Here is a 27,549-nt window from a genome sequence, read left to right as displayed (position 1 = left end):
TCATCGCCTTCCCGGATCCTGATCAAGTTGTACGCCCCCCTCAGGTCTAGCTTGGTGAAAATCTTGCCTCTGCGTGCCGCTGTCAGGAGATCATCCACTCTGGGCATGGGGAAAGCCACTGGCTCTGTCACCGAATTCAGCCGTCGAAAATCCACCACAAGACGGCGCTGTTGCGTGTCTTTCTTGTCCACCCAGAAGACCGGGCTGCCCCCTGCTGCCTTGCTTTCTCTGATGAACCCCCGCTTGAGGTTCTTGTCGATAAAAGCGCGCAGATCCTCCAGTTCCTGGTCTGACATGGCGTACAGCTTGGCTGGGGGTATAGTTGCCCCAGGCACCAGGTTGATCTGGCAGTCAAAAGGCCTGTGTGGGGGCAGGTGGTCGGACTCCGCTTCACTGAAGACCTCCTGCAGGTCCCAGTATGGTTTGGGTATCGCCTCACCCCCTTTGACGTGCATGGTGGCCACCGTGGCTATCGGAGGCCCCTCCCCTGGTTGGTGCTGCATGCAATGTTCCAGGCAAAAGTCCGATCCAAAAGTGATGCATCTCTGATGCCAACTTATGGAGGGGTCGTGGCGCGCCAGCCAGCTCATGCCCAAAACGATTGGGGGGTCTGAGATGGTGGTGACGTTGAATGCCAGTGTCTCTGAGTGCCTTCCAACCGTCATTCTCATGGGGGGGGTTTGATGAGTGATGGCCCCTCCCAGCAGCTCTCTGCCGTCAATGGTTGCCACGTGCAGAGGAAAATCCAGCTGCAGAAGCTGGATCTGGTGCTCTCCTGCAAAGTTTCTCGAGAAGAAGTTGGCTGAGGCACCACTGTCAATTAGGGCGAGGACCGTCAATGGATAGCCATTTGGGAGCGTGAGCGTCACTTCTAGAACCACTCCTGCTCTGGGAGGGGTGGGCTGGCTCTGCTCCTCTCTGTGCGGGTGGGTGGGCTGGGGCTGTTGTCTGCTGACTGTGCCTGGCTGCCGCCCCTTGTCTCCTGCAGCCAGGCTTTCCCGTTTCCCTGCTGTGGTGCTGCGTCAGTGGGGGAGGGCACAACCGTTCCCGCCTTTCCTTGCCACTCCCTGCGATGTGGGCAGTCTCTGACGAGATGCTGGGGGGAGTTGCAGAGAAAGCAATTCCCACCCCTTCCCTCCTTGCGTCTTGGCGCCGCTGGGGTTTGAAAAGCCCGCGCGCGCGCGCTATCAATCTGCATGGGTTCCTGGTCCTGACTGGCCCCAGGCGTGGCTTGAAAGGGTTGTTGAGGGAGTGGCTTCTCCTGCGACCGTGGGAACCAAGCCCGCTTTGCGCGCGTTGCTTGCTTGTCGCTCCATCTGGATTCCTGCCTCACCCCCACCGCCAGAGCCGCTTTGCTCAGTTGATCCATATTACTGGGCTTTGGACCTCTCGAGAGCTCATCCTTCACCTCCTCATGCAACCCCAAGTAAAACGCCGCTTGCATTGGGGCAGACTCCAGATCCCACCCCAATCTGTGCACCAGCATGGTGAATTTCGCCCAATACGCGCGAACTGTCATATTTCCTTGGCGTAAATTATGAAGTTCCTCCTTAGTCTGGTCCATATGACTATCGGACGAATACATCGTTTTCAAACCTTCTAGAAATAGTTTGACATTCTTCATGCAAGGATTCCTTGTTGCAATTAACGGTCTTAGCCACTCCCTGGCCGCCCCTGTAAGGTGCTCCACAATAAACGCTACTCTGTGCTCATCATCAGGGAACTCATCGTGGTGCAGCTCAAGAGCATACACAATCTCAGTCTCAAAGCCCTGAAACTCCTTCGGGTCTCCATTGAACTTGCTTACTAGGGTCCCGGCTCTCCTTCCTGGCAGCACTTGGACTTGGGGTGCCCCTCCCGCCTTGTTTTTCTCTGCATCCAGCTTGTTTTGGAGGTCTACCGCCACCGCCCTTAAATGCTGCTCTTTTTCCTGGAGCTCTCTCACCTGTTCCGCAAGTTGTAGCCGGTCGTCCTGGACCTTCTTAGTCTCCTCTTTAGCTGCCTTCAATTCTCCCTGCGCCTGCAGCGACAGCTGTTGCAGTTCTAGCTGGGCTTGCTCAGCGATCTGCCGCCACTTCTCCGCCTCTGACACGCTCATCCCGGCAACTCCAAAGTAGCCCAAAAATGATTAGGAGGTTGCTGTCACAGTGGCCGGAGTGGACTACTTCAGAGTAACGACGCTACGCAGCTCTGCATTTTATTCTTTTATTGGTGCTGCGTATTTACAGTGCTCAATTCATTGCTATTTACACGGAGCGATGTTGTCAGTCGGTTTCAGAACCTCCTAATGGCTTTTGGCGCGTCTTTCTCCAACACAAAAGCTTTGGCAGACCCATCCTCTTGCCCCTCCTCTTCCTGCGTAATTCTGGAGTTGGGGGGATGGGTCTTCCCCCCTTACTTGCCCCTTCCTGTCCCACCTGGGACCCTGGCTCCTCTACCTTGCCTGAGCCTCGGACACGACTTCCTGCTTCCCCACTGGAATCGGAACTCTCCCTGCTTTCCCCTTTGCTCGGGGACGGGCTTGAACTCAGGAGGGGAGGGACTTCGCGATATCCCCTGTCCCTCACAATATCCAATGTGAGTTGTGCTCAGAGTAGATCCACTGAAATTAATAGATATAGCTAACTTATGTCCATTAACTTTAATGGGTCTACTCCAGGGGTCCCCAAACTTACCCGGCTTTGGGCCGGTGCCCACCGTGCCGATCGCGCGGCAGGCCAGAGGGCAGGGGAGTGCATGCGCATGTGCACACACTTTTACAGGCACGGCGGCACGCTTCCGGGTCGGGGGAAAGCGCTGAAAATCGTTTGTGCGCATGCGCATGGACCTCCCCTGACCCGGACGTGCACCGGAAATGACATTTGCGCAAGCACACAAACGTTATTTCTGGTGCACTTCCAGGTCAGGAGAGGCCCATGCGCATACGCACAAACAATTTTCGGCATTTCTTTTCTGACCTGGAAGTGCGCCGCCGCACCGGTAAGAGCGGGTGGCGGGGGTTGTCACAGTCATCGCGGGCTGGATAAAAGAGGCCTTCGGATCTACTCTGAGGTTTTTTTTTTAAAAAAAATTGTTAAATACAGCCCGATACATTGAACAATGCAAACATTAAAAACCCAACTGGGGATGAACAATTAAAACAGCAGCAACATACATGAAGCCAAATAAAGTCATCAATAAAAAGCAGAGTGGGTTTTTTTTAATTGAAAAAAAGTTCAAAGCAATGCAGGAAGTTGGACTAGAGAACCCTCACGAACCCTTCCTATTCTACAATTATATAATTCTGTGATTCTAAAATTCATTTAAAAGAGAGCAGTGAGGAGCCCATTCACACTTCCCAAATAAGGGAAGTCCACAGCAGATAAGACCCTGTTTATGTCCCCTTCCAGTCTCATGCTCCTTGGGCCTGGGCAGGTTCATATGCTTCGAAATGCTCAGTATTTCCTGTCTAGGAATGGAAGAGAAATATACAAATTTCGAAGAATAATCGTGTTTCACTTTGTGTATTGGTTCGAGAAGTGTGAATTAAGCACTTTCACATTAAAATACAAATGAAATTGAATTTCCCCACCCCTTGTTACTTACTAGCTGTCTCAAGCTTTTTTTTGAAAATAAACAAAATATGTATTTTTCAAAAAGCCAGGCAAAACAAAAATCCAGCACAAATCAAACATGTGAACAGCATGATCTTATATATTTCTACTGAGAAATGAATGCCATTGAGTTCACTGAGGTCTGCTCCTAAGGAAAGGGGCATGGGGTTGCAGCCTGAAGTCCCAGTGAGCTCAATTGAAGTCTTTTAAGCACCCGCCTTGCTCTTCCCTTTAGCAGGAGCAGTGGTAGGTAACCTCAGTCCTGGCAGGTCTGATGATCAGAGCCTTGAGGTTCTCATCAGGCCATACTGTTCACAGGCACTGCTCTGTGCCTTCTGAGTACTTTTTACTGGCTGGCATGTATATGTGAACTCTTTCTTGTCTGGATGGTGGATGGAAAAGATACTGGGAGTGAGCATTGAAAGCTCTGGTTTCTGTGTAGCCTTACTGCACAAAGGTAGAAGTCACATCCACTGATCTGCCTACCTTTGCCCCAGGCAAGATTCCCACTTTGTCTCTGGCCTCACCTGCCAGAAAGTTGCCTGCAAGAGAAGGCAGCCTGTAGCCTGGAAATGGTTCCCCGTGCCTGAAGTAGAGCATATTCAGACAAAATATGGTTCACTGAGTATGTACTTATTTTTTTAAGGGGCTGAATTTACTTTCAAGGAAGGCAGTAGTATGCATTGGCTTTTGTCGGGGAAGCTCTAGCAGTTGCCGCTGTTCAACTCCCTTAGTTACTCCATCCTTTAAAGCAGAATAAGAGCAATTCAACCAAATGAAGAAGGCATCATTTGAAACTGAAGTACATCAAAGATGTACTTCTTGGGGAGAAAGGGGCCATGGTGGTACAGCATTTGCTTTGCATGCAGAAGGTCACAGTCAATCCCTGGCATCTCCAGGTGGGCTGAGAAAGAGTCCCTGTCTGAAACCCTGGAGAGCCCATGGTCAGTCATTGCATAAAATATTGTGCTGGGGAGGCCCAGTAGATTGACCCAGTGAAAGGCAACTTCCTACGTTCCTGTGCTTGCCTTTTGGGGGATTCCTAGAGATAATGACATGTTTCTCTTCTGACTCTTTGCCTTTTGAAAGGTTCTTCTCTGGCAAATGGAGGCCTGAATCTTCATAGCACTGTGAAAAGGAAGCTGGAAGGGGAGAAAGATTACGTCTTTGATAAGCGACTCAGGTACAGCGTGCGTCAAAACGAGAGCAACTGTCGGTTCAGAGACATTGTAGTACGCAAAGAAGATGGATTCACGCACATCCTCCTCTCCAGTCAAACCTCAGATAACAATGCACTGACTCCAGAGGTATGCAGGTGAACGTCAAAGCAAAGGGGAGAGGCCCTGTAAAGTGGGAGGGCGATAGTAGCCAGAAAGCTAAAGTCAATCTTAACCTGAGTTTACCGTTGTCCCCTCATCACCCGTGAAGAAGCTCCCATTTCGGACTTCTGCTGTTGATGCCTGCAATATTTTTTAACGAAAGAATAGAATCAGAGGCTGCAGGTTTGTAGTCCATACACAACATTTTTATTTTCCTCAGGGTTTGAATGGAGGCCACAGGAACTTAAGTGATGCTTGCATTATGAGTTGATGACTCCCCAACCCCGTCATGTTCACATGGCGGCCAATTGGGGGGGGGGGGTTCAGATTGCATTCCCAAGTGGCAAGATACTGAGGCTTACTGATGGGGAAGGACCATAACCCAGTAGCAGAGCATAGACGTTGGATGTCATAGGTCCCAGGTTCAATCCTTGACATCTCCAGGTAGGTCTGGGAATGTCCTCTTTCTGAAACCCTGCAGAACAGCTGCCAATCCATGTAGACAATGCTGAGCTTGATAGACCAATGATTTGATGGTACAAAGCACCTTCCTATGTTCCTTCTGATCACCTCTCAAGATATTTGAACTTTTGGCCATTCTCCAGGGTGAAATAAGTATCAAGATCTTCCTGCTTCATTTATTATTATTATTATTATTATTATTATTATTATTATTAAATTTTATTCCAAAAAAACTATGGGTAAAAAAGGTCACCTCAGAGTTAACTGTATCATGTCACAAAAATACAAAGCTGGGTACAATTCATAAAAATCTGGAGAATATTATAATGCTTTAAACATTCCACTGGAATGACTCCTATTTGCATGGTTTGCCTACAGCCCTGATTACTGATAAGATGAGCCCCTAATCAAGGATCACTTCCCCCAAGCTCTTTGAATCTCCACTTCACATTCTGAAATAGCACAATATCCTTTGGGGGTTTGTTTTCTGAAGGCGGTGGCTTCTGCTGCTTTATCCTCAATTAATTAAAGGTGCCTCAGAACCTGGTAATTGCATTTCCATTCTTTGCACAGGTTTAAAGCAAAAACAAAACCAGAGCAAATGTTTTGCCTAGCAGAAGACACAAGCTACTGCAATGTAATGTGCTATCGGAATTGTTTCTTCCAGACATTCAAGGCGGCAAACGGCACACTTTTATGAAGGCATTTCTCTCTGTTTCTTCTTCTTCTCTGGTGCTTCAGAGATTGTTGGACTACAGCTCCCATCATCCTTGACCATTGTCTGTGCTCTCTGGGGCTGATGGGACTGGATTCCAACAGCAAGTTCTTCACCCCAGTTTCTTAGGTCTTCTCTTCATTGTCCCAGTCCATGACCACTTGTAAACATCAGCTTTCTTAACAATACCTTCAAAAATGGCTTTGAAAATAGATTTTTCAGGTGCTTCAACTGTTCCTAATTTCTCCCAATGAACACATTTTGTATGTATCTGACTAATATACACATTTTTTAAATGTGATTTCCCCTAATATAATGGATTTTTGTATGTTATCTTCACTAATAAGTGAAGTGAGAGCTGGACCATAAAGAAGGCTAATCGCCGAAGAATTGATGCTTTTGAATTATGGTGTTGGAGGAGACTCTTGAGAGTCCCATGGACTGCAAGAAGATCAAACCTATCAATTCTGAAGGAAATCAGCCCTGAGTGCTCACTGGAAGGACAGATCCTGAAGCTGAGGCTCCAATACTTTGGCCACATCATGAGAAGAGAAGACTCCCTGGAAAAGACCCTGATGTTGGGAAAGATTGAGGGCACAAGGAGAAGGGGACGACAGAGGACGAGATGGTTGGACAGTGTTCTCGAAGCTACCAACATGAGTTTGACCAAACTGCGGGAGGCAGTGGAAGACAGGAGTGCCTGGCGTGCTATGGTCCATGGGGTCATGAAGAGTCGGACACGACTAAACGACTAAACAACATGGAGTTTGCCCTAGTTCATGCGTTGTTGTGCAAATATATGGTTGGAGAACTGCATTGCAAAATTAAGAGCAAATTTCAAAGAATGGCTGTGTTTCAGTTTATGTTTTGTTACAAAAATAGCAATCCATCATTATTATTACTATTTATATCCTGCCTTTTTCCAGGCAGCTTACAAAAAATAGGCAGATCTGCCTTTAGATGCAAACTGAATTGAATTTCTCCCCCATTGCTATCTAAGAGTAAGGATGGATGGATTTGTTGATTTTGATTTCTCCCAGGTTCAAAAATTTCCAATCTTAAGCTCAGCTGTTCCACATAAGTTTGCATAGATAGATAGATGATAGATAGATAGATAGATAGATAGATAGACTCCCCATCAGCCTTTTTGTGTGCCGTTCTACCATTTCTCATATGCACCTTTATGCAGTGTAATCCTATTTGCATGCAATTTGTTTAATATACACCTTTTTGCATGTTACTTTATCTAATATATACAATGCACACTTTCCCCTAATATGCACATTTTTTTTGTTCAAGGGCTGCCCCGTAAAATCATGGGAAGTGTGAATTTTGAAGGATAGCTGTGTTTCAGTTCATGTACGGTTTTCATAATGTGAATTATGAAGGTTCATGATAAAATTCTAGCCAAACCAGATTTCCCCCACATCCCTACCTGAGAGCAAGTTCCCTTGAACATGGTGGGGATTACTGATCATAGTAAGACGAGCTCCACTGTAGTAAACGTTCTATTAGAGATTGTTTGGTCCAGGGCCTCTTGGGACTGATCTGACACCACTTTCAGAAGATAATGCAGGACAAGCTAATTTCTGGGTAAACGAAATGCAGTGTGAAGCAGGCGGGAAAGAACTTTCAGCAATAGTAATGATACTGGGTGTGAGAACATGTTTTTAAAACACATCCAGTAACTTGTTTATATTATCAAGACAATTTATACCCTGCACAAGACAATCAGTGAGAGTCACAGTGGGTAGCTGAAGCCAAATCATTCCTAAATCATCTTACCTCATGAACTAAAAGCCTGCTGAAATTTTGAAATCAGTTTCTGAGTGCTATATGAATAAACTTAAATTCGTAAGAAATCATGGATATGAATTATATCATCTTCCCAAGGCTTTTAATGTTCTCTTCCTTGCAGAATTAAAGTGCCGGCAACCATGTGGATGTACATAATAAAATTTACAGTACACCTGATTCTCAGAAAGCTTCCCCAACCCTCTTTGATTCTCCCAAAGAAAGAGCCCCGCTAACCAAGCTGGAAAGCTCATTTCCTGCCAACGATGTATTCGTTTTATTGTCGCTTGACTTTCATCACTATTTATTTTATTTTTTTAGTTTCCTTTGCCAGCTTTTGAAAGTTGCAAAGCAACTTATAAACAATGGGTGTAGAGCAGAGATAGCCAAAGTGGAGGCTTCCAGATGTTGTTAGGCTTCAACTCCCAACAGCAAACCCATCCAATGGCCAAAGTAGTATTGAATATATGTTTGAAACGTGCAGTTGTAGCTGAAACAATGTGAAGCTAGTGATCACTTTAGCTGTGTGTGAGAGTGTGTGTCAAAGAACTGTTCTTGTTTTTGGGTCTTCACAGATCATGAAGGAGGTCCGGAGAGCACTGTGCAATGCGTCAGCTGACGACAGCAAACTCCTGCTTCTCAGCGCAGTGGGTAGTGTCTTCTGTAGTGGTCTAGACTACTCCTATTTAATCGGCAGGTTATCCAACGACAGAAGAAAAGAAAGCACTAGGATTGCAGAAGCTATTAGGTGACTTTGTCTTGCCTCTGATGCTCAGGAGTTGCCATGCATGGGGAGGAGGTCTTAAGATATATATTTTTTAGTTTTTGTGGTCACTGTACATGTTTATGTGTTTCTTTGCTTAATAGGGTTGTTATTATGGAGTTGTTTTTGTGTTTTATTTCAATTACGTATTTTGTGTTTTTATATTGTGATTTTATCTTGTGAACCACCCTGGAAACTGTGGGTATAGGGCAGTATACAAATAATAATAATAATAATAATAATAATAATTCACTTATAAGATACTAGCAGCCACTCTGAAGTTTTATTACAATCAAGCAGTGTATACGTTTTGTTAAAATAAATGAGCCAAATTAACACAAAGAACAGATACCCTCATGGCTTAGAATTCAGTGTAGGATAAACTAAAAAATTGTTGTTGTTGTCACTATTTTACCCAACGTTCACCCTAAGGCCCTAAGGTGGGTTACATTGAAACAATATACATACAGCAGATGGCACACATAATCAAGCCTGGAGGGTTGACTTCGATCTGGGATAAGGAAGCTTTCGGAGAAGTTTGTTGGACTACAACTCCCATCATTCCTGTTGGTTGGCCATGCTCACAGGGCCTGATGAGATCTGGAGTCCAGCAATCAGCCACCAGTTCCCCATCCCTGACTTGGGCAGTGATCCTTGGCGGGAGATGTTACAAGTGCGTCCCCATTTTCATCTGGGAAATGTGAAAGGGTTGAGCTCACCTGGAGATCACCAACATGAAGTACAAGCCCTGTATAGGGTTGCCAGACTCCATAGAGGACAGGACTTCTGTGCCTTTAATTGCCCTGCTCTCTTTTGAGTCTGGAAACCTTAAAGAGAAACCAGCAGACCCTTTGTTTAATTTCCAAGCAAGGGGTCTGCTGGTTTCTCTTTAAGATTTCCAGACTCAAAAGAGAGCAGGGCAATTAAAGGCACAGAAGTCTTGTCCTCTATTGAGTCTGGCAACCCTAGCCATGTAGAGGTTTTGATTGTAGCTTTCCTTCCTTCTGGCATATCAGATATTGCCTCAGGGACTTCAGCATATTCATAAATTTCAGCACTCATGATGATTGCTAGCATAGCAGCCTTGCTTGATTAAAACAGGTTTGTGCAATATGGCTGAGCCTAACAAAGGAGGTGTTCTGCTCTTTTCCTTAGAAGTAAAATGACATCATTTACATGTAAATGGACTACCAGTGTTAAAATGTGGCCTTGCTTTAATAAGTGTCATATTATTTTTAATAGTAATCTGCCTAGTGTGAAGCATGTTCCTTAAATCCGTTGCCAAACATGCTCCTTCCTGTTTGGAGCCCGATCCCAAGCTGCTGCCAATTAGTGCCCATGCAATCATGACCCATTTGTGCCAATTATGTTTCTGGCTCGGTGTTTCGTTTGGGAAAGTCTGTAGCTCAGGGGCAGAGGACATGCTTTGCATGCAAAAGGTCCCAGCTCCAACCTCTGACCGCTCCAGGTAGGACTGGCTAGGGCTCCTACCTGAAATCCCAGAGAGCTGCTGCCGTCAGAGTAGACAATACAGTGGTACCTCGCAAGACGAATGCCCTGCAAGACGAATTTTTCGCAAGACGAATGTGTTTTGTGATCTAATGGTGACTCGCAAGATGAATTCGTTTTGCGAAAAAATTGTCTTGTTCCTATGGACCCAGGTGGCGCTGTGGTTAAACCACTGAGCCTAGGGCTTGCTGATCAGAAGGTCGGCGGTTCGAATCCCTGTGACGGGGTGAGCTCCTGTTGCTTGGTCCCAGCTCCTGCCAACCTAGCAGTTTGAAAGCACGTCAAAGTGCAAGTAGATAAATAGGAACCGCTACAGCGGGAAGGTAAACGGCGTTTCCATGTGCTGCTCTGGTTTGCCAGAAGCGGCTTTGTCATGCTGGCCACATGACCTGGAAGCTATACGCTGGCTCCCTCGGCCAATAATGCGAGATGAGCGCGCAACCCCAGAGTCGGTCACGACTGGACCTAATGGTCAGGGGTCCCTTTACCTTTATGGGCAAAAAAAGAAATTTCAATGCATTCCTATGGGAAACCGTGATTCGCAAGATGAATTTTTCGCAAAACGAATTGACTCGCGGAACGAATTAAATTCATCTTGCGAGGCACCACTGTACTCAGCTACATGGACTCAGCATAAGGTATCTTCCAATGTACTTGGGGGGGAGGACGACTTAGTTTGTAATGTACCCAAAAAATTGCAAGGAAAATTGCCACTCAAATCAGAAGTGATTTCAGAAGTTGCACAGGCATTTTAAAGGTTACAAGTAGGTAGCCGTGTTGGTCTGAGTCGAAACAAAATTTAAAAAATTCCTTCAGTAGCACCTTAAAGACCAACTAAGTTTTTATTTTGGTATGAGCTTTCGTGTGCATGCACACTTCTTTTTTGCACACGAAAGCTCATACCAAAATAAAAATTTAGTTGGTCTTTAAGGTGCTACTGAAGGAATTTTTTTTAATTTTGTTTAGGCATTTTAAAGTTTCAGGAGGCTACAGTGTCATAAAGCAGGGGTGGGAAACTTTGCTCATCTCAAGGTCTGCATTCCTTTCTGAGAAATCTTTCAGGTGCCACATGTCATGGGTTAGAGGCAAAAGTGAGCAGAATTTGGCCTTTTGTACAGCAAATTAGTTTCTTCACATGCAAGCCCATCCCTATCTATCTTCCTGTCTGGACAAGCAAGAAGCATGATAAGAGTTCAGGAATACATTCCAGCCAGAAAGGAACCATGCCAGGGGAATGCACACCATGGCTGCTGAGGGATGTGGCTAAGCGGAGAGTACGGCCTGAGGAGAGTCATGGGGGTTGCATTTGGACCCCCCGAACCTGAGGTTTCCCCATCACAAAGCCAACATATCCACATATCTCAGGAACATCTGTTTTAAAGAATATTTGGCTCTTCTATGATGGATGGAATCATAGAATCAAAGCAGGAATTGCAACTAAGGAATCCCTAACAGTGAGTTAAATGCCCATGCAACGTTTTACAAATTAAAGACAGGCAGTCAGCCTGTTTGAAGGAGAGTGACAGCTGAGCCAGCACTGAATTCACTGGCATGTGTGCACCACTTGTTAAAGTGGCAAAGCCGGCCAGATGTGTAGGGCTCGCATTACAGCTGGAGGATGCATTTCTTCGCCCTCCGCAGACATCAAGCCAAGATGGGTGGGGAAAGGCTGCAGCTCAGCAGGCAGAGCATCTGCTTGGCATGTTGGAGGTGAATCAGTAAAATCAATGCTGAGTTAGATGGATCAAGGGTGTGTCCCAGTATAAGCCAACTTCTTAGGTGTACTTGCTGCTCCGGGGAGCTATAGACCAGTGGGTAGCGCATCTGCTTTGCACACAGAAGGTTCCAGGTTCAGTCCGTGGCATCTCCAGGTAGGGCTGGGGAAAAGGCTCCTGCCTGAAACCTTGGGGAGCCACTATCTGTCGGCATGGACAGTTCTGAGCCAGATGGATCAATGGCCAGACACATTATAAGGTTGCTTCCTGTGCTCCTATAGGCTGCAAAGATGAACCCATTTTCAGAGGGAATAGGCATCAGTGATAGGGAGTCCAATGGGCTTTATTTGTGAGGTTCTCTTAAGTTATCTGGCTCCTTTGCCAAAGGTTTCACTCCAATCCAGAAAGGTATTTCTCACGTTTGTTTCCATTTATTGCAACACTATATATTGTAATTATACATATATATATATATATATATATATATATATATATATATATATAACGTACATTAACACAGAGGGTTTCCAAGCAGGGCACAGCATGCAGGAAAGGGAACAAAAAATGCAAAATAACAGAGGTTCTGCAATAAAAAGTGTTCTCAGAATTGCTAGTGATTTCCGGTTATTTCCCAATGGGATGATTGACATTTTTTGGAATGTGATTAATAACAGTTCTCCCCCTTCTCTAAAACCGCAGGGATTTTGTCAAAGCTTTTATCCAGTTTAAGAAGCCAATCGTGGTTGCGATCAATGGACCTGCTCTCGGCTTGGGGGCTTCCATTCTGCCGCTCTGCGACATCGTCTGGGCGAGTGAAAAGGCCTGGTTTCAGACACCTTATGCAACTATTCGTCTCACGCCAGCCGGCTGCTCTTCGTACACGTTTCCACAGATACTGGGTGTTGCTCTGGTAAGTCTGCTTCCTGGATGATTTCGGTGGTCCAAATCTAGGCAAATGGCTTGGATCTCAAAGTGCCCTTCTTGCAAGCACAAAGCCTCATTATCCACTCATAGAGAGACCACTTCTGACTTAACGGAAGAGGATTGCGCAAGGAAAGTGAGCTGAATCCAGAGTTTCTCTTCTTCTGGGGCAAATCCTCATTCAACCATATGTGCAATGTTGTTTGCTATTTCTTCCCCTGGATCCCATACCTTTATGGTTTTAACTCACTTAATGCAAACCAAGTCCTTTTTCAGCCGGAGGGCAGCATCCCCTCATAGCCAAACTTCTGGGAGCCACATGCCAGTGTTGGCCGGGGGCTGAGGCAAAAGTGGGCGGAGCAAGACCTGTGACTCTTACCTTTCTACCAAAGGCTACATTCCAGCCCTGCAGAAGTCCGAGAAGGGTCTACACACACATTTCAGCGTCTTGATCAAATATTGGTATCTGAAGAAGTGTGCATGCACACAAAATAAAAACTTAGTTGGTCTTTAAGGTGCTACTGAAGGAATTTTTTTATTTTGCTTCGACTCACACCAACACGGCTACCTACCTGTAACTTGATCAAATATGTTTGATTGCAGGCAAATGAAATGTTGTTCTGTGGAAGGAAGCTAACGGCACAAGAAGCCTGCAGCAGAGGACTCGTCTCCCAGGTTTTCTGGCCCACAACGTTCGGGCAAGAAGTGATGTTGAGGGTGAAGGAAATGGCATCCTGCAGTGCAGTGGTAAGAAACATGCAGTCGCTGGGATTGGCTAAGGCATGACAATGTTCATTTTTTGGGGGGGAAACTCACAAACTGATATAGGAATGTGGAGACATGGATTTAAGCTTGGAAATATAAGAAACCGAAACTGATAAGTTTGCCCATTCGTATAAAAGCATCAGCTACAATATGCTTAGGTGTTATATGTATTACTTTAAAAGCTAGTCTCATCTCTTCCAGAAACTTCCAGTAATCAGGATTGTTGGGAATAATAATAATAATAATAATAATAATAATAATATACTGTAAACCACCCTGTGATCTTCAGGTGAAGGGCAGTATATATGTTTAAACAACAACAACATAATTAATAGGTTACAGGTAGGTAGCCGTGTTGGTCTGGATCGAAGTAAAATAAAAAAATTCCTTCAGTAGCACCTTAAAGACCAACTAAGTTTTTATTTTGGTATGAGCTTTCGTGTGCATGCACACGAAAGCTCATACCAAAATAAAAACTTAGTTGGTCTTTAAGGTGCTACTGAAGGAATTTTTTTATTTAACATAATTAATATGCAGTGCTTTGAGGACTCTAAAAAGTTACATAAAAATATTTTGTTATTCTTGTTGCTGCAGTCTTGGGGGGCTTTTTAGGGAAAGTTGGCAAGGATGTATTATCCTTTACCTGGGACATTTTATTCAGGGATGGGGAGCCATGTTTGTCTAAGGACTGCATTATCTTCTATGTGATCAGGGGGGACATATCATTCGTGGGCAAAGGCAAGGGCAAAAGTGGGCAGAGCAAGAAGCGTAAATTTGAGCTTTGTACAGTAGGCTAGTTTCTACAGACATTCCTCTCTCTATTCTCAATTCAGGCAAGCAAAGAGGCATTATCAGAGTTTCAAGGACACGTTTCAGCCAGACAAAAGGAGAGGGTGTGAAGCAGGGTGGGTGACAAGTGTTGCTTGAGTGGGTGGATGGCATGGGGAGATCTTCAAGGGCCAAATAGAGAAGTTTGGAGAGCCTGTGGGTAGACTCTTAAGTCCAGGAATAAGCTTGGGTTGGGACCCAGGTGGCGCTGTGGTTAAACCACTGAGCCTAGGGCTTGCCGATCAGAAGGTCGGTGGTTCGAATCCCTGTGACGGGGTGAGCTCCCGTTGCTTGGTCCCAGCTCCTGCAAACCTAGCAGTTCGAAAGCACGTCAAAATGCAAGTAGATAAATAGGTACCGCTACAGCGGGAAGGTAAACGGCGTTTCCGTGTGCTGCTCTGGTTTGCCAGAAGCGGCTTTGTCATGCTGGCCACATGACCTGGAAGCTATACGCCGGCTCCCTCGGCCAATAATGCGAGATGAGCGCGCAACCCCAGAGTCGGTCACGACTGGACCTAATGGTCAGGGGTCCCTTTACCTTTAAGCTTGGGTTAGTAAACAGTTGGGTGAACTGGTGGATAGGAGCAGTGTTAAGCGCTCTCTCTTCTGCCCACCAGTTTCCCCCTGCAAAATTCGTCTCCACCCCTGGAGCAGGGAACATGTTTTCCATGTTGTCTGGCAAACATGACAAACCCAACTGCACCAGGGGAAAAAAAAGTTCCTCCATCCTGTTTCCAACAGGTGCCAACCAGATCCTTCTGAGAATAATCTTTGCTAAGCTTGCTTTTTATAATTTGGATGCCTAAATCTGCCTTATAATGAGCCAGACCATTATCCTATGTAGCCCAGTGCTGCTTATGGAAACATTGTGAGGTTCATGGTGTCACAGGCACTAGCCAATCAAGGCTATGAGCTTCTGCTGCAGACTCAGTTTCTCAGATATCCACTTCAGAGAGGAAATTGTTCATTTGCACAGACTACATATGCACAGGAAATGTTCTTCAAGAGCAGTCCTGATTTTCAAATAATGTGTCATGTGTGGCATCTGATTTTCTACCCAAAGAAAAATAGAATATTTTTGTCACCTTTTATAATAAAAGATTGTAGCTCTGCCACACACGTCTTCAGCAAAGACAGAGCAGGTACTGGAAAGGTTTGGAGACACAGTGAGGCACTTTTAATTAAATGAATTGCAGATAACATCTCACGTGGCATGAGAACCACAGAGGAAGCACAGACTGAAAAGACACTGAAGCTCTTGCGGATTGTGCCGATAAGCACATAAATTGATCTGACAATGCCCCCAGCCTGATCCTGCATTCCCCACTGTTGTTTCCATTGTTATCCTTGTTTCTCATCTTCTGATTTCATAAGATGATGAAATGTAGCCATGCACATAAGGAAGCCTGTAAAACAAGGGTGGGGAGCATCAGGCCTGTATTTCTGACCCTCAGGACCAGGGCTGGCCCAAGACATTTTGCCACTTGAGGCAAAACAGAAAATGGTGCTCTGCCGCCACTGTCTCTACTGCCGCCGCCTCCTGAGGCAACTGGGGGCAGCCTGGGGAAGCCCCAGTGAACTGAAGGCGACAAGAGAAGCAAAAAAGGAGGTCGGAAAGGAGCAGGCAGTGGCAGCCTCACTCTTCCCAGGCAGTGGCGGTGGGCAAAAAGCACAGGAAAGTCCAGTGGCATGGCCCTCAGGGGCCCAGATTTGCCACCCCTCCCAGCTGCCCCGAGCCTGCCACCTGAGGCTACCCCTCACTTGCCTGTGTAGAGGAATGTGCGTACATGTGCAGAAATGTCTGGCTTTGCATGCCAGGAGGGCAACTTGTTGTACAAAGGTATATCATCTTCACAGCTCTACTCTCTTTTTTTCTCTGGCTCCACCCATGGCTGGCCTGCAACCCCAGAAGGCTACCCATGAGGGAGTATGGCCTTCAGAATGAAAAAGCCCCCATCCCCACTGTAACAGAAGAAGAAAGAGTGGTCAGGTGGAGAGTCACAAGCGAAGGTTACAATGCTCAATGAGCAACCTTCCAGGGGCCACATGCCCAAAGTGGCTGGGACCAGAGGCAGAAATTGGGCAGAGCAATAGGTGTGCCTCTTACTTTGATATACAGTGGGTGCTCAGGTTGTGAACGTGCAGGAAGCACGTTTGCAACCCGCAGCGTTCGCAACCTGCAGCGCCGCGTCTGTGCACACGCGGTCGCGTTTCAGCACTCATGCGCAAAGCGCAATTTAGTGCTTCTGTGCATGCGTGAGTGCCGAAACCCAGAAGTAACCCATTCGAGTACTTCCAGGTTTGCGCAGTGCGCAGCCCAAAAAGACGCAACCTGAAGCGTCTGTAACCCAAGGTATGACTGTATTAGGCTACATTTCACCCCCAACAAAAGACAGAGGCTTCTACACATACATCTCTCCATCCAGGCATTACTGCATTTCAAAGACACACTGCAGCCAAGAAACAGCATGTGGAGAAGGTACAGAGTATGGCTAGTGAGGGTTGTGGCATGGAGAGGGCTGGATAGAGAGGCTTTGAGGAGCGCATTCGACCCTGAGGCCTGAGACTCCCCACCCCTGGTCTAGCTCATAAAATGAAAGTCTGCTAGAGCAAAAAGTAGTTCAATAACTGGCAGAAAACGTTGCATGGGGCCAGGTGCTCCATAATCTGGCTTTAGCCATTGAGAAGACCTTTTCCTTTTGTCCCAGCCAGACATTCTTACACCATAGGTGAGACACAGATAAGGGTCTCACCTTCTGGTCAGAGTCCAGAGACCTTCCCATATGTATAGGGGGAAAGGCATCATCTTAGCTGTTTCATCCTTTCTTCAACCATCTCTTGTCACCCATTATCCCACCATCCAACTACAGTACTTGGAAAATGAATGTTTTAGATTGAGAACCTTCCTTGCCTCTTATCTGGAGTTGTTTCACTAACATTCAGACGTTTGGTTCCTCCTAAACTGGCCGCCCTCTTGCGTAGTGACACTGGCCAAACTCATAATGGGTTTTACAGAGTTTCTACCTCAGGAGCACCTACTAACACTTTTGCAGCTGCATTCTGGGCCAGCTGATGTTTCCAAAGAGTGAATAAATTGAAATGATGAAATGGGCTTAACAATTTCTTTTCTTAGGTACTGGAAGAATCTAAATGCCTGGTCCGGAGCTTCCTTAAATCTGGCCTCGAAGATGTGAATGAGAAAGAATGTCAGATGTTAAAACAGCTCTGGAGTTCTTCCAAAGGACTAGATTCATTGTTCAGCTACCTGCAAGACAAAATTTACGAAGTCTGACATCCTTGCGCAACTGTGAAAGAGCAGGGAGGAAGAATGATCCAAGAGAAAAGCGATTTCAGGCGTCACCAAGGGTTTGAGAAAATAATATAAAAATCAAACCCAGACCCAGCAAATCCTTCAGAGGAATTTGTGATAGTGTATCTAACATACCTATGGTTGTGTCAGTTTCCTTGTGAGTTAAATAGAGAAGTTCAGTGGCTGTTCCTAGCAGGTTTGATTATTGTTCAACAAAGGAAGAGACAGATGTGTTAAGAACTGCCTCTCAGTGTACACTTGCCTAGAGAGAAGTGTACATTCCATGTGCTAGAAAGCACAAGTGTACCCCATCAAGGTACATACTGCAAAAATCAATTGTTGTCTTTAAAAAAAATTTATTTATTCTTGCTACTGCAAGCAACTTATCTTTGCATTGACTGAAGTGGCTCAGTTTAGAATTTGGGCCAAAGCCACACTTTCAGGGCCCACTTTAGAAATATTTTAATAATTTTGTTTTGTTCGTTGAAAGAATAACCATGGAAAAAATTGAAAAGGGGAAGAGTATAATTTATATGTATGATGTAAAAAAAAATATTTTGGAGAAAAGAAAAAGAACCTACCTGGATTTGTGTTTTCCCCGCTCTGTTGGTGAATTTATTTAATTTATTTATTTGTGTCTTGCTTGATTGTTGATTGATTGTTGGTCTACTTAATATATAATTATCATTTTTAGATTTCCCCAGATTGGACAACTGTTTTGCACGAGTACACAAGCTCTGTGGTTTACAGTAAACGGATTGAGCTGTGCATACAATAAAAATAAGATGAAGCAGGAATGCTGTAGGGCATTAAAAAGCAGCAGAGAATAGACATCATTTTAGATACCTTAAGAAAACCAATCAAATACCGACGCTGTGAGTTTTACACAAGTCTCCTCCTGACAACTTGAGGCACAGGTAGCATGTGCTACATTTAAAAGAAAAGCTAATATGTTTACTATTTTCTTATTAGCTCAACATTAATAACAGGGTGAATGGTGCCTAACTTGTGGTGCCAACAAAAGATTAAGCATTCATTTGTGCTATGAATCTTAGAACCTTACCTTCATGAGCCTCTTTCCTCAGATGTGGTAGTATATTTTGGAGAACGTTGAGAGAGGCCAGCAAGAAGCTGCTAGAGGATAATGAATTAGACGGGGAAAGGCTTTCATACTTCTTTCATTCTGGCCAGACTCTCCACCAGGAAATTCCACAAGGACACAGGTTTCCCTCAGGACAGTCTGTGGTCATTTACTATTAGAATGTGACCCTAATGAATAGATTCTTCCATATTGCATCAGTTTGTTATGTGTCTGAACTCTCTGGAAAAATACCAGAAGGAATGCGTTCTTCAGATTAAGCAAAGAAGCTGGCAAGTCCAATCAAGATGCATTAAAATAAAAGGTGTGGGCTGTTCTAGTGCTTTGTATGGCGGCTCTGCATCTTCTGACTACTCTAAAAATTATTGTTTTCTTAAGATTGCAAAAGAAAAAGGAATCCTGGGAACAGACTGAAGGTTCACATTATCTCTCAGATTTCATGGAATACGGAGATTGGCTTCCATGACTTTCCCTATCTATCTGTCTTGTCTGTCTGTCTGTCTATTTTGCTGCCCTTTCAAGGTTAAGTAGAACACACTTTCCATTTCTTTTTAGTTTTTAGAGGTTCCAAATTAGACTATTGGGTTTGGATTTTTTTATTATTTTGTTCTGTTTTTTTGCTTCATATTTGGCAAAGCTCCACTTCCTAGTTAGCGCACATCCACGCGGATCTGCTTACAAATCAATGGCAGAGTCTGGCTTCTTGTTCAGCCGTGTCTAAATATTTTTGGAGAGCAATATTCAAGGTGGAACGCTTGTTACCCACAAGTGTCGGAAGCCAAGGCCACATTCCGCAGTCAAGGGGTGATGCCTCCCTAATTCTCAGTTGTGAACCGTCTTAACAAACCCACGAATCATTTTCGTCCAGTTGACTTCCTTAGAGTCAACGTGTGAACTGGAGTCATACCCTTGAATGTACACTTGCAGGGCAAATAATTGTATCGAAATATATGGGAAAACATCTTTTAAACACGTGCTTTCATGTCTCTCAACAAATGGTGCAACCCCAAATGATGTGTCAGACATTTTAATGAACCAGTAGAAAGTCCTTGAAGCATGGGGAAATTATTGCTCTGTGTAGACTCTTGGGAGTGCGACATTTTGGTTTTGGAGCAGCAGTTTTTCTTAATGTATCTGATTTTTCAACATTGTTTCTTCAACAGCATTTTCAAAGCCTGGCAAATTAATAGCTGAACAAAACTGAGTACCATTTCTTCATAAAAATTAACTCTGAAAGCTCTAAAGCTTTTTAAAAAAAATTTTTAATAAAAATAAAAATCATGTCTAGGTGGTTAATTTAATTTCTGTTTAATTTCTTTTTTTTAAAAAAGGGCAGTGATTATTTTTTAATACACTTCCTTATTTTGTTTTCTCTTTCTATGGTCACTGGGTATTCAGCTGTATAAGTATACTGTAAATATTAGACCGAATACTTTTATGAATATTCACAGTATTTAATTAAAAAATACATGCAAATTTGTTGTTAAGTATGTTATATTATTTCATGTAAATTGTTTTGTACAAATCTTTAAGGATTGGCAGTTTTTGCATTTGAAGATATGGTAAAAGGAAACAATTTATTTCTGTGTGTTTCTCTTGCATGTACATTTTCGCTGTACATAAAGTGTGGCTTTAGTTGGGTAACCTTCTGTTTCAATGAATAAGCTGTCCGACTTTAATAAGTATATATTTTCAAAAATATAAACTTTTATATTTCCGTGGTAGATTAGGGTAAGCGTTTTAGGCAATCTTTTTCCACAATGGTTAACCATTATTTTAATCTCAAGCATCCTGGGATTGGTGCCAATTGTTTTCCTCTTAGAATTCTAATACACACTTTTACTCTTATATATGCAGGCAGGGTGTTGTTTTATTATTTCTTTGGGGGTTTTGTCCCAACCTTGAAATAACAGAGTTTAAGGTACAATTTGTAAATTTAGTGCATTTGTGAATAAGCCTTACCACTGGGTTGAATCAAACGTTGTTAATTGCATAAGTAAGATGGAGGGTTCAATTAGATGTGATGGCAAAAGACCCATGTTGTAGAACATTTATTCTTGTTGTTATAGTTGCCATCATGCAGATATAAAAAAAGACGATGGGGGGAACTTCATGCCAGCGCCTTTCTTCACACATCTTTTTCCCCCACTGAAACTCCCCCCTTCGCTTAAGTTGCCTCCCCCTATCCAGACTCTAAAACCAGGTATAAGCTCTCTAGAGGGGCAAAATGCTAGGGAGAGGTGTTTCTCAGGATAGGAAACACACAGACAGAGAAAGTGTTCAGTACAACCTACATTCTAAGGAATGAGTTGTGTCATCATCATATCTAATTAGACCTGGAGAAATTTCCTCTCTTCCCCCCACCCACCCCCCAGTTGAAGCATTCAGACAGTTGGCAAATTTAGAATGCAAGGCCTTAAGGTTTTTTTCTTGTGATATGGATTAATACGGGTTGTTTCTTTCAAACAACATAGTTAGGCTTGTCAGTGTGGGTATTGTTTGATATAAACTCTGCATACTGTCCACCCGGCCACATTACTCAGTCTCAGGCTCTCTCTTTTTCAGTGGCTGGGTCTATAAAAGTCAAATCTGACTGAAGCCAACTCTCTTTAGGAGGCACTAAAGAAGTTTACATAAGGGACTTACAGACAATCTTATTCGTAGTGCATCTAAGTCCTCCGTTTCCTGGATGTGTTATCTGTCTACCCAATTAACTGTATGTTTCTAAGCCATACTTAAATCTCTTTGCCACTACTTTAAATGCCACACGGGAATTCAATTGCTAATTCACTGACATTGTCAACAGGATTTTTAACTTCTAGGGAATAATATATATAAATATATATGTATCTTCCATTTTTTAAAAAATAAGGACCAAAGAGTTATCAATTATCCTAATGAAGCATTGGTTTAAAAAAATGAAGCAGTTTATCTGTACAGCAAAGGGTCGTCTGTTGATTCCCTTTCAACATGCATTTTGTATCATTCATTTCAGGGATAGAGAAAAGGGCAGGATAGCCATTGTGGGTCTGTCTGCTTTTAACATGTTGGAACATGAAAGATAGCCAGTAAATGATGGAGTGCCTATTGGTAAGGCTTATTACCAAACTTTGGAGATAAAGCAAATAACCAAAAAAAAAAAAAATAGCAGAATTGCAAATTTAATCTGTGAAGATTGTTTGATTTCTAATGAGTGTCTTACACAAAGGAATTAAAACATTTTCTGATTAGGCCCATAAGTTATTTTGTTGTCCAAATAGCATAGAATAAGATGGGAACAGTTTTCAATATTTGTGATGAAGGAGAGTGCACAGTATATAACAAATATGAGGGTATAGGGCACCCCTTAACCACAGTGTTGTAAATAATATTTTGGAAGCTAGTTCAGTACTAGTTTCTTCTGATTTATCAAATATTGACTGTCTAGATCAAATTGTACACAATATATTTGTCAATGGTCCTGTAAACTAGTGTATGAACACATTTTTCTGGGTGCCTTAGAAGTTGTATTTTTCATGTGTGTTAATATGCAGTATTTATACATTGTGAGAAGCTGCTTTGAATAAAAACATTGAAACTTCCATTTTCTGACTTCGGGGTTATAAAAATGGTCATGGTGAGTTTTGCCAAGAAGTGTCAATGTGTATATCCATTACTGCCAACATCAAACTTAAGGGGAAGGTGCATGCCAGATTTCCCAAGCAGTCACAGGGGGTTCTTCACCCGTGATACGGGCCTGACATCATCACCTGGCAACCTAGGGCAATTGCTCCAGCAGAGCCTACCAGCACTAACATTTGCCCCTCCACGTTGGACAGTTGCCCCTCCACGTTGGACAGTTGGGTCTGTGAGCCTTCCTTTTCATATCCCCAATGTCCTGGCATGACACCAGGTAAGACACTTTGGGTCATTGTGATTAATCAAGATGCTGATCACTGCACTCGGCAGAAGAGGGCCTTCAGTGGAGATCTTATCAGGAGATCATTTCTGCCCAATATAGGAATCAGGCCTTTAGTGTTATGGGTCTGCCCTTTGGAAAGCCTCCCATTAGACCTACTGAGGGCCTTCCTCTTCCAGCAATCCTTTTCAATCCAGATCTTTCCCAGCCTGTCTCTCTGTTGGAATTGTTCTTAGCCATTTGATCGTTTAAGTGTTTGCTGCCATGTGCCCCTTTAGGAGGAGGGCGAGATATAAATTTACTGTAATTCATGTGTAAATGTTATATGGCGGCTCTCGCCCACCCTTGCAATAAGATGGACAGGTAAGCCCATCAACCTCAAGCTAAGAGGTGCCCGCCAAAGTAACTTTGTCCCTGCATATGTCCAAAGTGAGTCAAATGATGGATGAGTCCATATATCACGGTCAACCATCTTACAAAACATGCCTGTTACAGGCACACCACATTGTAATATTTGCTAAAAATAACACACTTCATCAGAGAATGTGCATGAGCCTTGAATGTGCCATCATTTCTCCTCCTTGCCTTGCTATTATTATTATCATTATCATTATCATTATTATTATTATTATTATTATTATTATTATATATTTTTATTGAGTTTTCAGTCTTACAATTGCAACATTTTCCATTCTTTTACAGCATTTAGTTTGGACTTCCCACCCAGAGTTCCATAACAGTTCTTTACAAATCTTACTTAGCTGCATATGCATTAATTCCTTCACCTTATTTTCCAAATTCTCATAACCTTTACATTGTATATCCCCCTAAATACTTGCACTCACTCCTCATCCATTTGTCATCTTGGTTTATTATATTAGATGTCATCCTTACAAACTTGACATATTCAATTAATTTATTTAACCATTGTTCTTTCCCTGGGGTCTCTTTGTTTCCAATATCTTGCGTATACCATACTCATAGCTGTTGTTGCGTATAAAAATAGTTTGTGGGCTTTTGGGGGTAACTCATTCCCAAGCATGCCTAGAAAGGAATGCTTCCAGTTTCTTGGGATTTGTGAATTTAAAGATTTTTTAAAAACCCGTCGGCTCTGTGGTTTAACCCACAGCGCCACCCACACTGTTTAACCAATTTAACCGGTGTCAAATACCATCTATATTGCATTTTTTGCATATTTTCTCTTATTTGATAGCATGCAGAAATGTTCAGTGTAAAATTCCATAATTTTTCCCATTCAACAATTTCAATATTATGCCCAATGTCAATGACCCTTTTTATCATTGCCTCCTTTATAAGTTCATCTTTAGTCTCCCATTCAAACAATAAATTATATAATTAGAAATTATTTTTTATTAGGTCCCAAAATCACCTTTTCAAATTCTGAAACTTCTTTCTTTATCTTTTTTTCCTTTATCTTCTTTTAAACACCTCCTTTGTTTGAAAATAGTGAAACCAATTAGGTATCCAGTTAGATATCTCCTGCCTATCTCTTAATTTTATGTTATCTTCTTTATATTCAAGCAGATTTTTATACTTTTGCCAAGTCCTATCCATATTTAACCGTACTGCAACTGCTTCAACCAGTAATATCCAACCAGAAGTATTTCTTTCTAAGATATCTCTGTGTCTCATCCAGATCTAATATAAACTTCTTCTAATCACAGGATTAAAAAATCCCTTGTGAACCTTGGTTTTTTCATACCATGGGTACGCATGCCACCCATAAATCAAATTGGCCCCTTCTAAATCCAATATGTTTACATCCTTCAGTTCTATCCATCCTTTCATCCAACTGCTTTATTGTAGAGCTTCAGATCCGGAAGAGCAAATCCCCCCTCTTTGCGTTTCATCTATTAATATTTTATATTTAATCATTTTTTTCTTTTGCCATAAAAAGTTCAGTATGTCTTTTTCCATTATGTAAAGCCTTGCTGCAATTAATTCCTGGAATAATTGATCAGTTTCTCATGTCATCCACGTTGTGAAACTATGACTATCAGGTATAGAACAAACCTGGCTCAGAAAATGCAGTTTGAAGTTAAATGGGTGTCAGCTATTGTATTTGAACTAAGTGGACCTCAAATCTGATCCAGCAAGACTCTTCCTATAATAGGGACAGTCAAAGCAAATGGGAAATTGACAACATCTGGAGGACCAAAGATTCCATCTTCTCTGGTGTATATTTGCTTGAGTTCCATTTTGATATTCTCATTTGAATACATTATGATACTTCATTTCCAAATCTGAAATTAAACAGTCAATATTTAGCAGTATTGAATAACTAAGACACAATCTTATTTAACATTTGATATGCAATGGCATTTTGTGTTTGATAGCCTTTTGCAGGTAGCGTGCAAACACACACCATTGTTTTTACTGGAGGGAAGTGGGGAAATGAGGAATTTCTTTTGTTTTGGCAGGTGTTCCATATTTCCTGCAGTTACAATGCATTTTACATCAATGTGCAGGTATGATAATGTTTTACCTGTATGCATTATTTACACGCCGACTGCAGTGTGTCTTTGTTCTAAAGAAAAGATTGCTGAAAGGTGCTGGAGCAGGATAAACATATTCGGTGTAATTTCCTTGCTCAGCTCCAAAGGTGTCAAAACAATATTTTACGTTGGTTGCTTCCTTTTGTTTCATTTGTCATTCTAAAGCAGACGCTAAATTTAAATGAAAGCATTGTAAAACATTTATGTGCTATCATAAGGAAATGCTTTGCTTTACAATCATGCAGGCCATTTTTTAAAAAAATGATTTCATAAGGTGATAACCATTTCATACAAGTGAAGGAGCCAGGGGAAGGATAATCAAAATGAGACAACCGGCTCCACCCAGTGCCCAACTAGGTGAAGAAAGAAGATTCCACCTAAACATTAGGAAGAACTTCCTGACAGTAAGAGCTGTTCGGCAGTGGAATTTGCTGCCAAGGAGTGTGGTGGAGTCTCCTTCTTTGGAGGTCTTTAAGCGGAGGCTTGACGGCCATATGTCAGGAATGCTTTGGTGGTGTTTCCTGCTTGGCAGGGGGTTGGACTGGATGGCCCTTATGGTCTCTTCCAACTCTATGATTCTATGGTGGGTCAGTCAGTGCAATGCTTCCTTGTAGCAGCTTCCCCCCCCCCCAAGCCTCCCTGGGGCCTGTACCATGTGCAGGAGAGTATCCTTAGCTGTAACACGAAGTATCCCCCTCTGCTCAGTCCACTCTTCCGCTCTGAAAAAAACTGCTGTCATGAGATGGGTTAGTTATTTCCACAAGGTTGCCCCTTATCAATCAGCCTCCAAATTCCCCCCAAGGCCCTCCTGAAGCCTTTTAAAGTAGTGTGGTATTATAGCTCCTAAGTGTGAGAGTGTTAAAATAAGAAGACACCACACCTGGTTTATGAAACAAAGTCTAAAGTGTTTTGTTTTTAAGGCAGAAAAAGTAATGGAGTTTTAAGGAAAAGATATGCAATGTGTAATTGACAGAAATGAACCCAATTCAGTCAACTGATTGGTTAATCTAGTTTAGGATTGTGAACACTTGACTGACAGCAGCCCTCTGGGGTTTGGGACTGGGGGTTTTGCCATCCTCTTTAAACTGGAGATGCCAATCCTTTAACTACCCAGTCCTTTTAACTTGAAGTGCCAGGGATTCAAAGTATGTGTTCTACCACCGAGATACAGCCCATCATTTTCCTATCCCCTTGGCCTTGTTCCCTCCTTCCTCCTCATCCATTGCTGCCTCCTTTAACTCACTCTCTACATCCTCAAGTCTCCACCATCTCCTCTTCCACGTTCGACACTCCATCCTCTTGACAACCAGGATTTAGATACCTCCTCACCTTCCGATAGGTAAAGGTAAAGGTACCCCTGGCGGTTAGGTCCAGTTGTGGACTGGGATTGCAGTGCTCATCTCGCTCTATAGGCCGAGGGAGCCAGCGTTTGTCCACAGACAGCTTCCGGGTCATGTGGCCAGCATTACTAAGCCACTTCTGACAAAACCAGAGCAGCGCACGGAAACTCAGTTTACCTTCCCATCAGAGCAGTACCGATTTATCTACTTGTACTTTGACATACTTTCGAACTGCTAGGTTGGCAGGAGCTGGGACCGAGCAATGGGAGCTCACCCCATCGTGGGGATTCGAACCGCTGATCTTCCGATTGGCAAGCCCTAGGCTCTGTGGTTTAGACCACAGCGCCACTCGCGTCCCCACCTTCCAATAGTGCAAGCCAAATTTCCCTTTAGTTCAAGCTGGTGTCATAGAATCATAGAGTTGGAAGAGACCACAAGGGCCATCCAGTCCAACCCCCTGCCAAGCAAGAATCCCCTGCCAAAGGAGATTCAGTTACTAATGGTACCAAAGAGACAAAGATGAGGCAGGCAGACACACACACACACATCACACACAGACACCCTGTGTGAATAATTATTGAATAACTGAATGGTGGACAGGCACTGTCTTGTTAATCAAAAAGCTGTTGTATGCTAATAAGACCTCCTTATTCTTAGCCTACTAAACAACTTTACAGTCTCCTTATTCCATCTCCTCCTCAACTGCATGTATATATTAAGTTCATAATATGCTTAAAATCCATAGTGAGTAATTACGGTATGCATATTTTCAAAATGGTTCATTGAAACTTCTAAAATTTCAAAAGAAGATGTGTTCATTTAAGATTTCCTGGAAATGGTTTATTGGATTCCATTTGAATTCTGTGAACTTCTCTCTAACTCCTTGACATGTCAAGTAGTGAATGATATACTGTATCTGAGTCTTTACTTCCTATCAAGAGACTTTCCTGTCTGTTTCAATATAATTTCACCTACTTCAGTTATAGTAACTGGATGACAGGT

At 43.3% G+C, this 27,549-nt stretch overlaps 1 protein-coding gene across 1 annotated transcript in view; it reads left to right on the top strand.

Moving 5' to 3' along the window:
- The window catches only part of CDYL2 (chromodomain Y like 2), a 75,904-nt gene extending 52,630 nt beyond the window's left edge, over window positions 1-23,274 (top strand). The window contains exons 3-7 of the mRNA XM_035118043.2: window positions 4,683-4,900; window positions 8,459-8,631; window positions 12,570-12,780; window positions 13,395-13,538; window positions 17,518-23,274. Coding sequence (XP_034973934.1) covers window positions 4,683-4,900; window positions 8,459-8,631; window positions 12,570-12,780; window positions 13,395-13,538; window positions 17,518-17,676 — 905 coding nt within the window. The 3' untranslated portion in view covers window positions 17,677-23,274. The remainder of the gene's footprint in view (window positions 1-4,682; window positions 4,901-8,458; window positions 8,632-12,569; window positions 12,781-13,394; window positions 13,539-17,517) is intronic.
- Window positions 23,275-27,549: the final 4,275 nt, after the last annotated feature.

This window comes from Zootoca vivipara, chromosome 6 (assembly GCF_963506605.1).
Source record: "Zootoca vivipara chromosome 6, rZooViv1.1, whole genome shotgun sequence".
Taxonomy (NCBI): Eukaryota; Metazoa; Chordata; class Lepidosauria; order Squamata; family Lacertidae; genus Zootoca; species Zootoca vivipara.
Note: the sequence above shows the minus strand (reverse complement) of the source record. Positions and strands in the feature narration are given on the sequence as shown.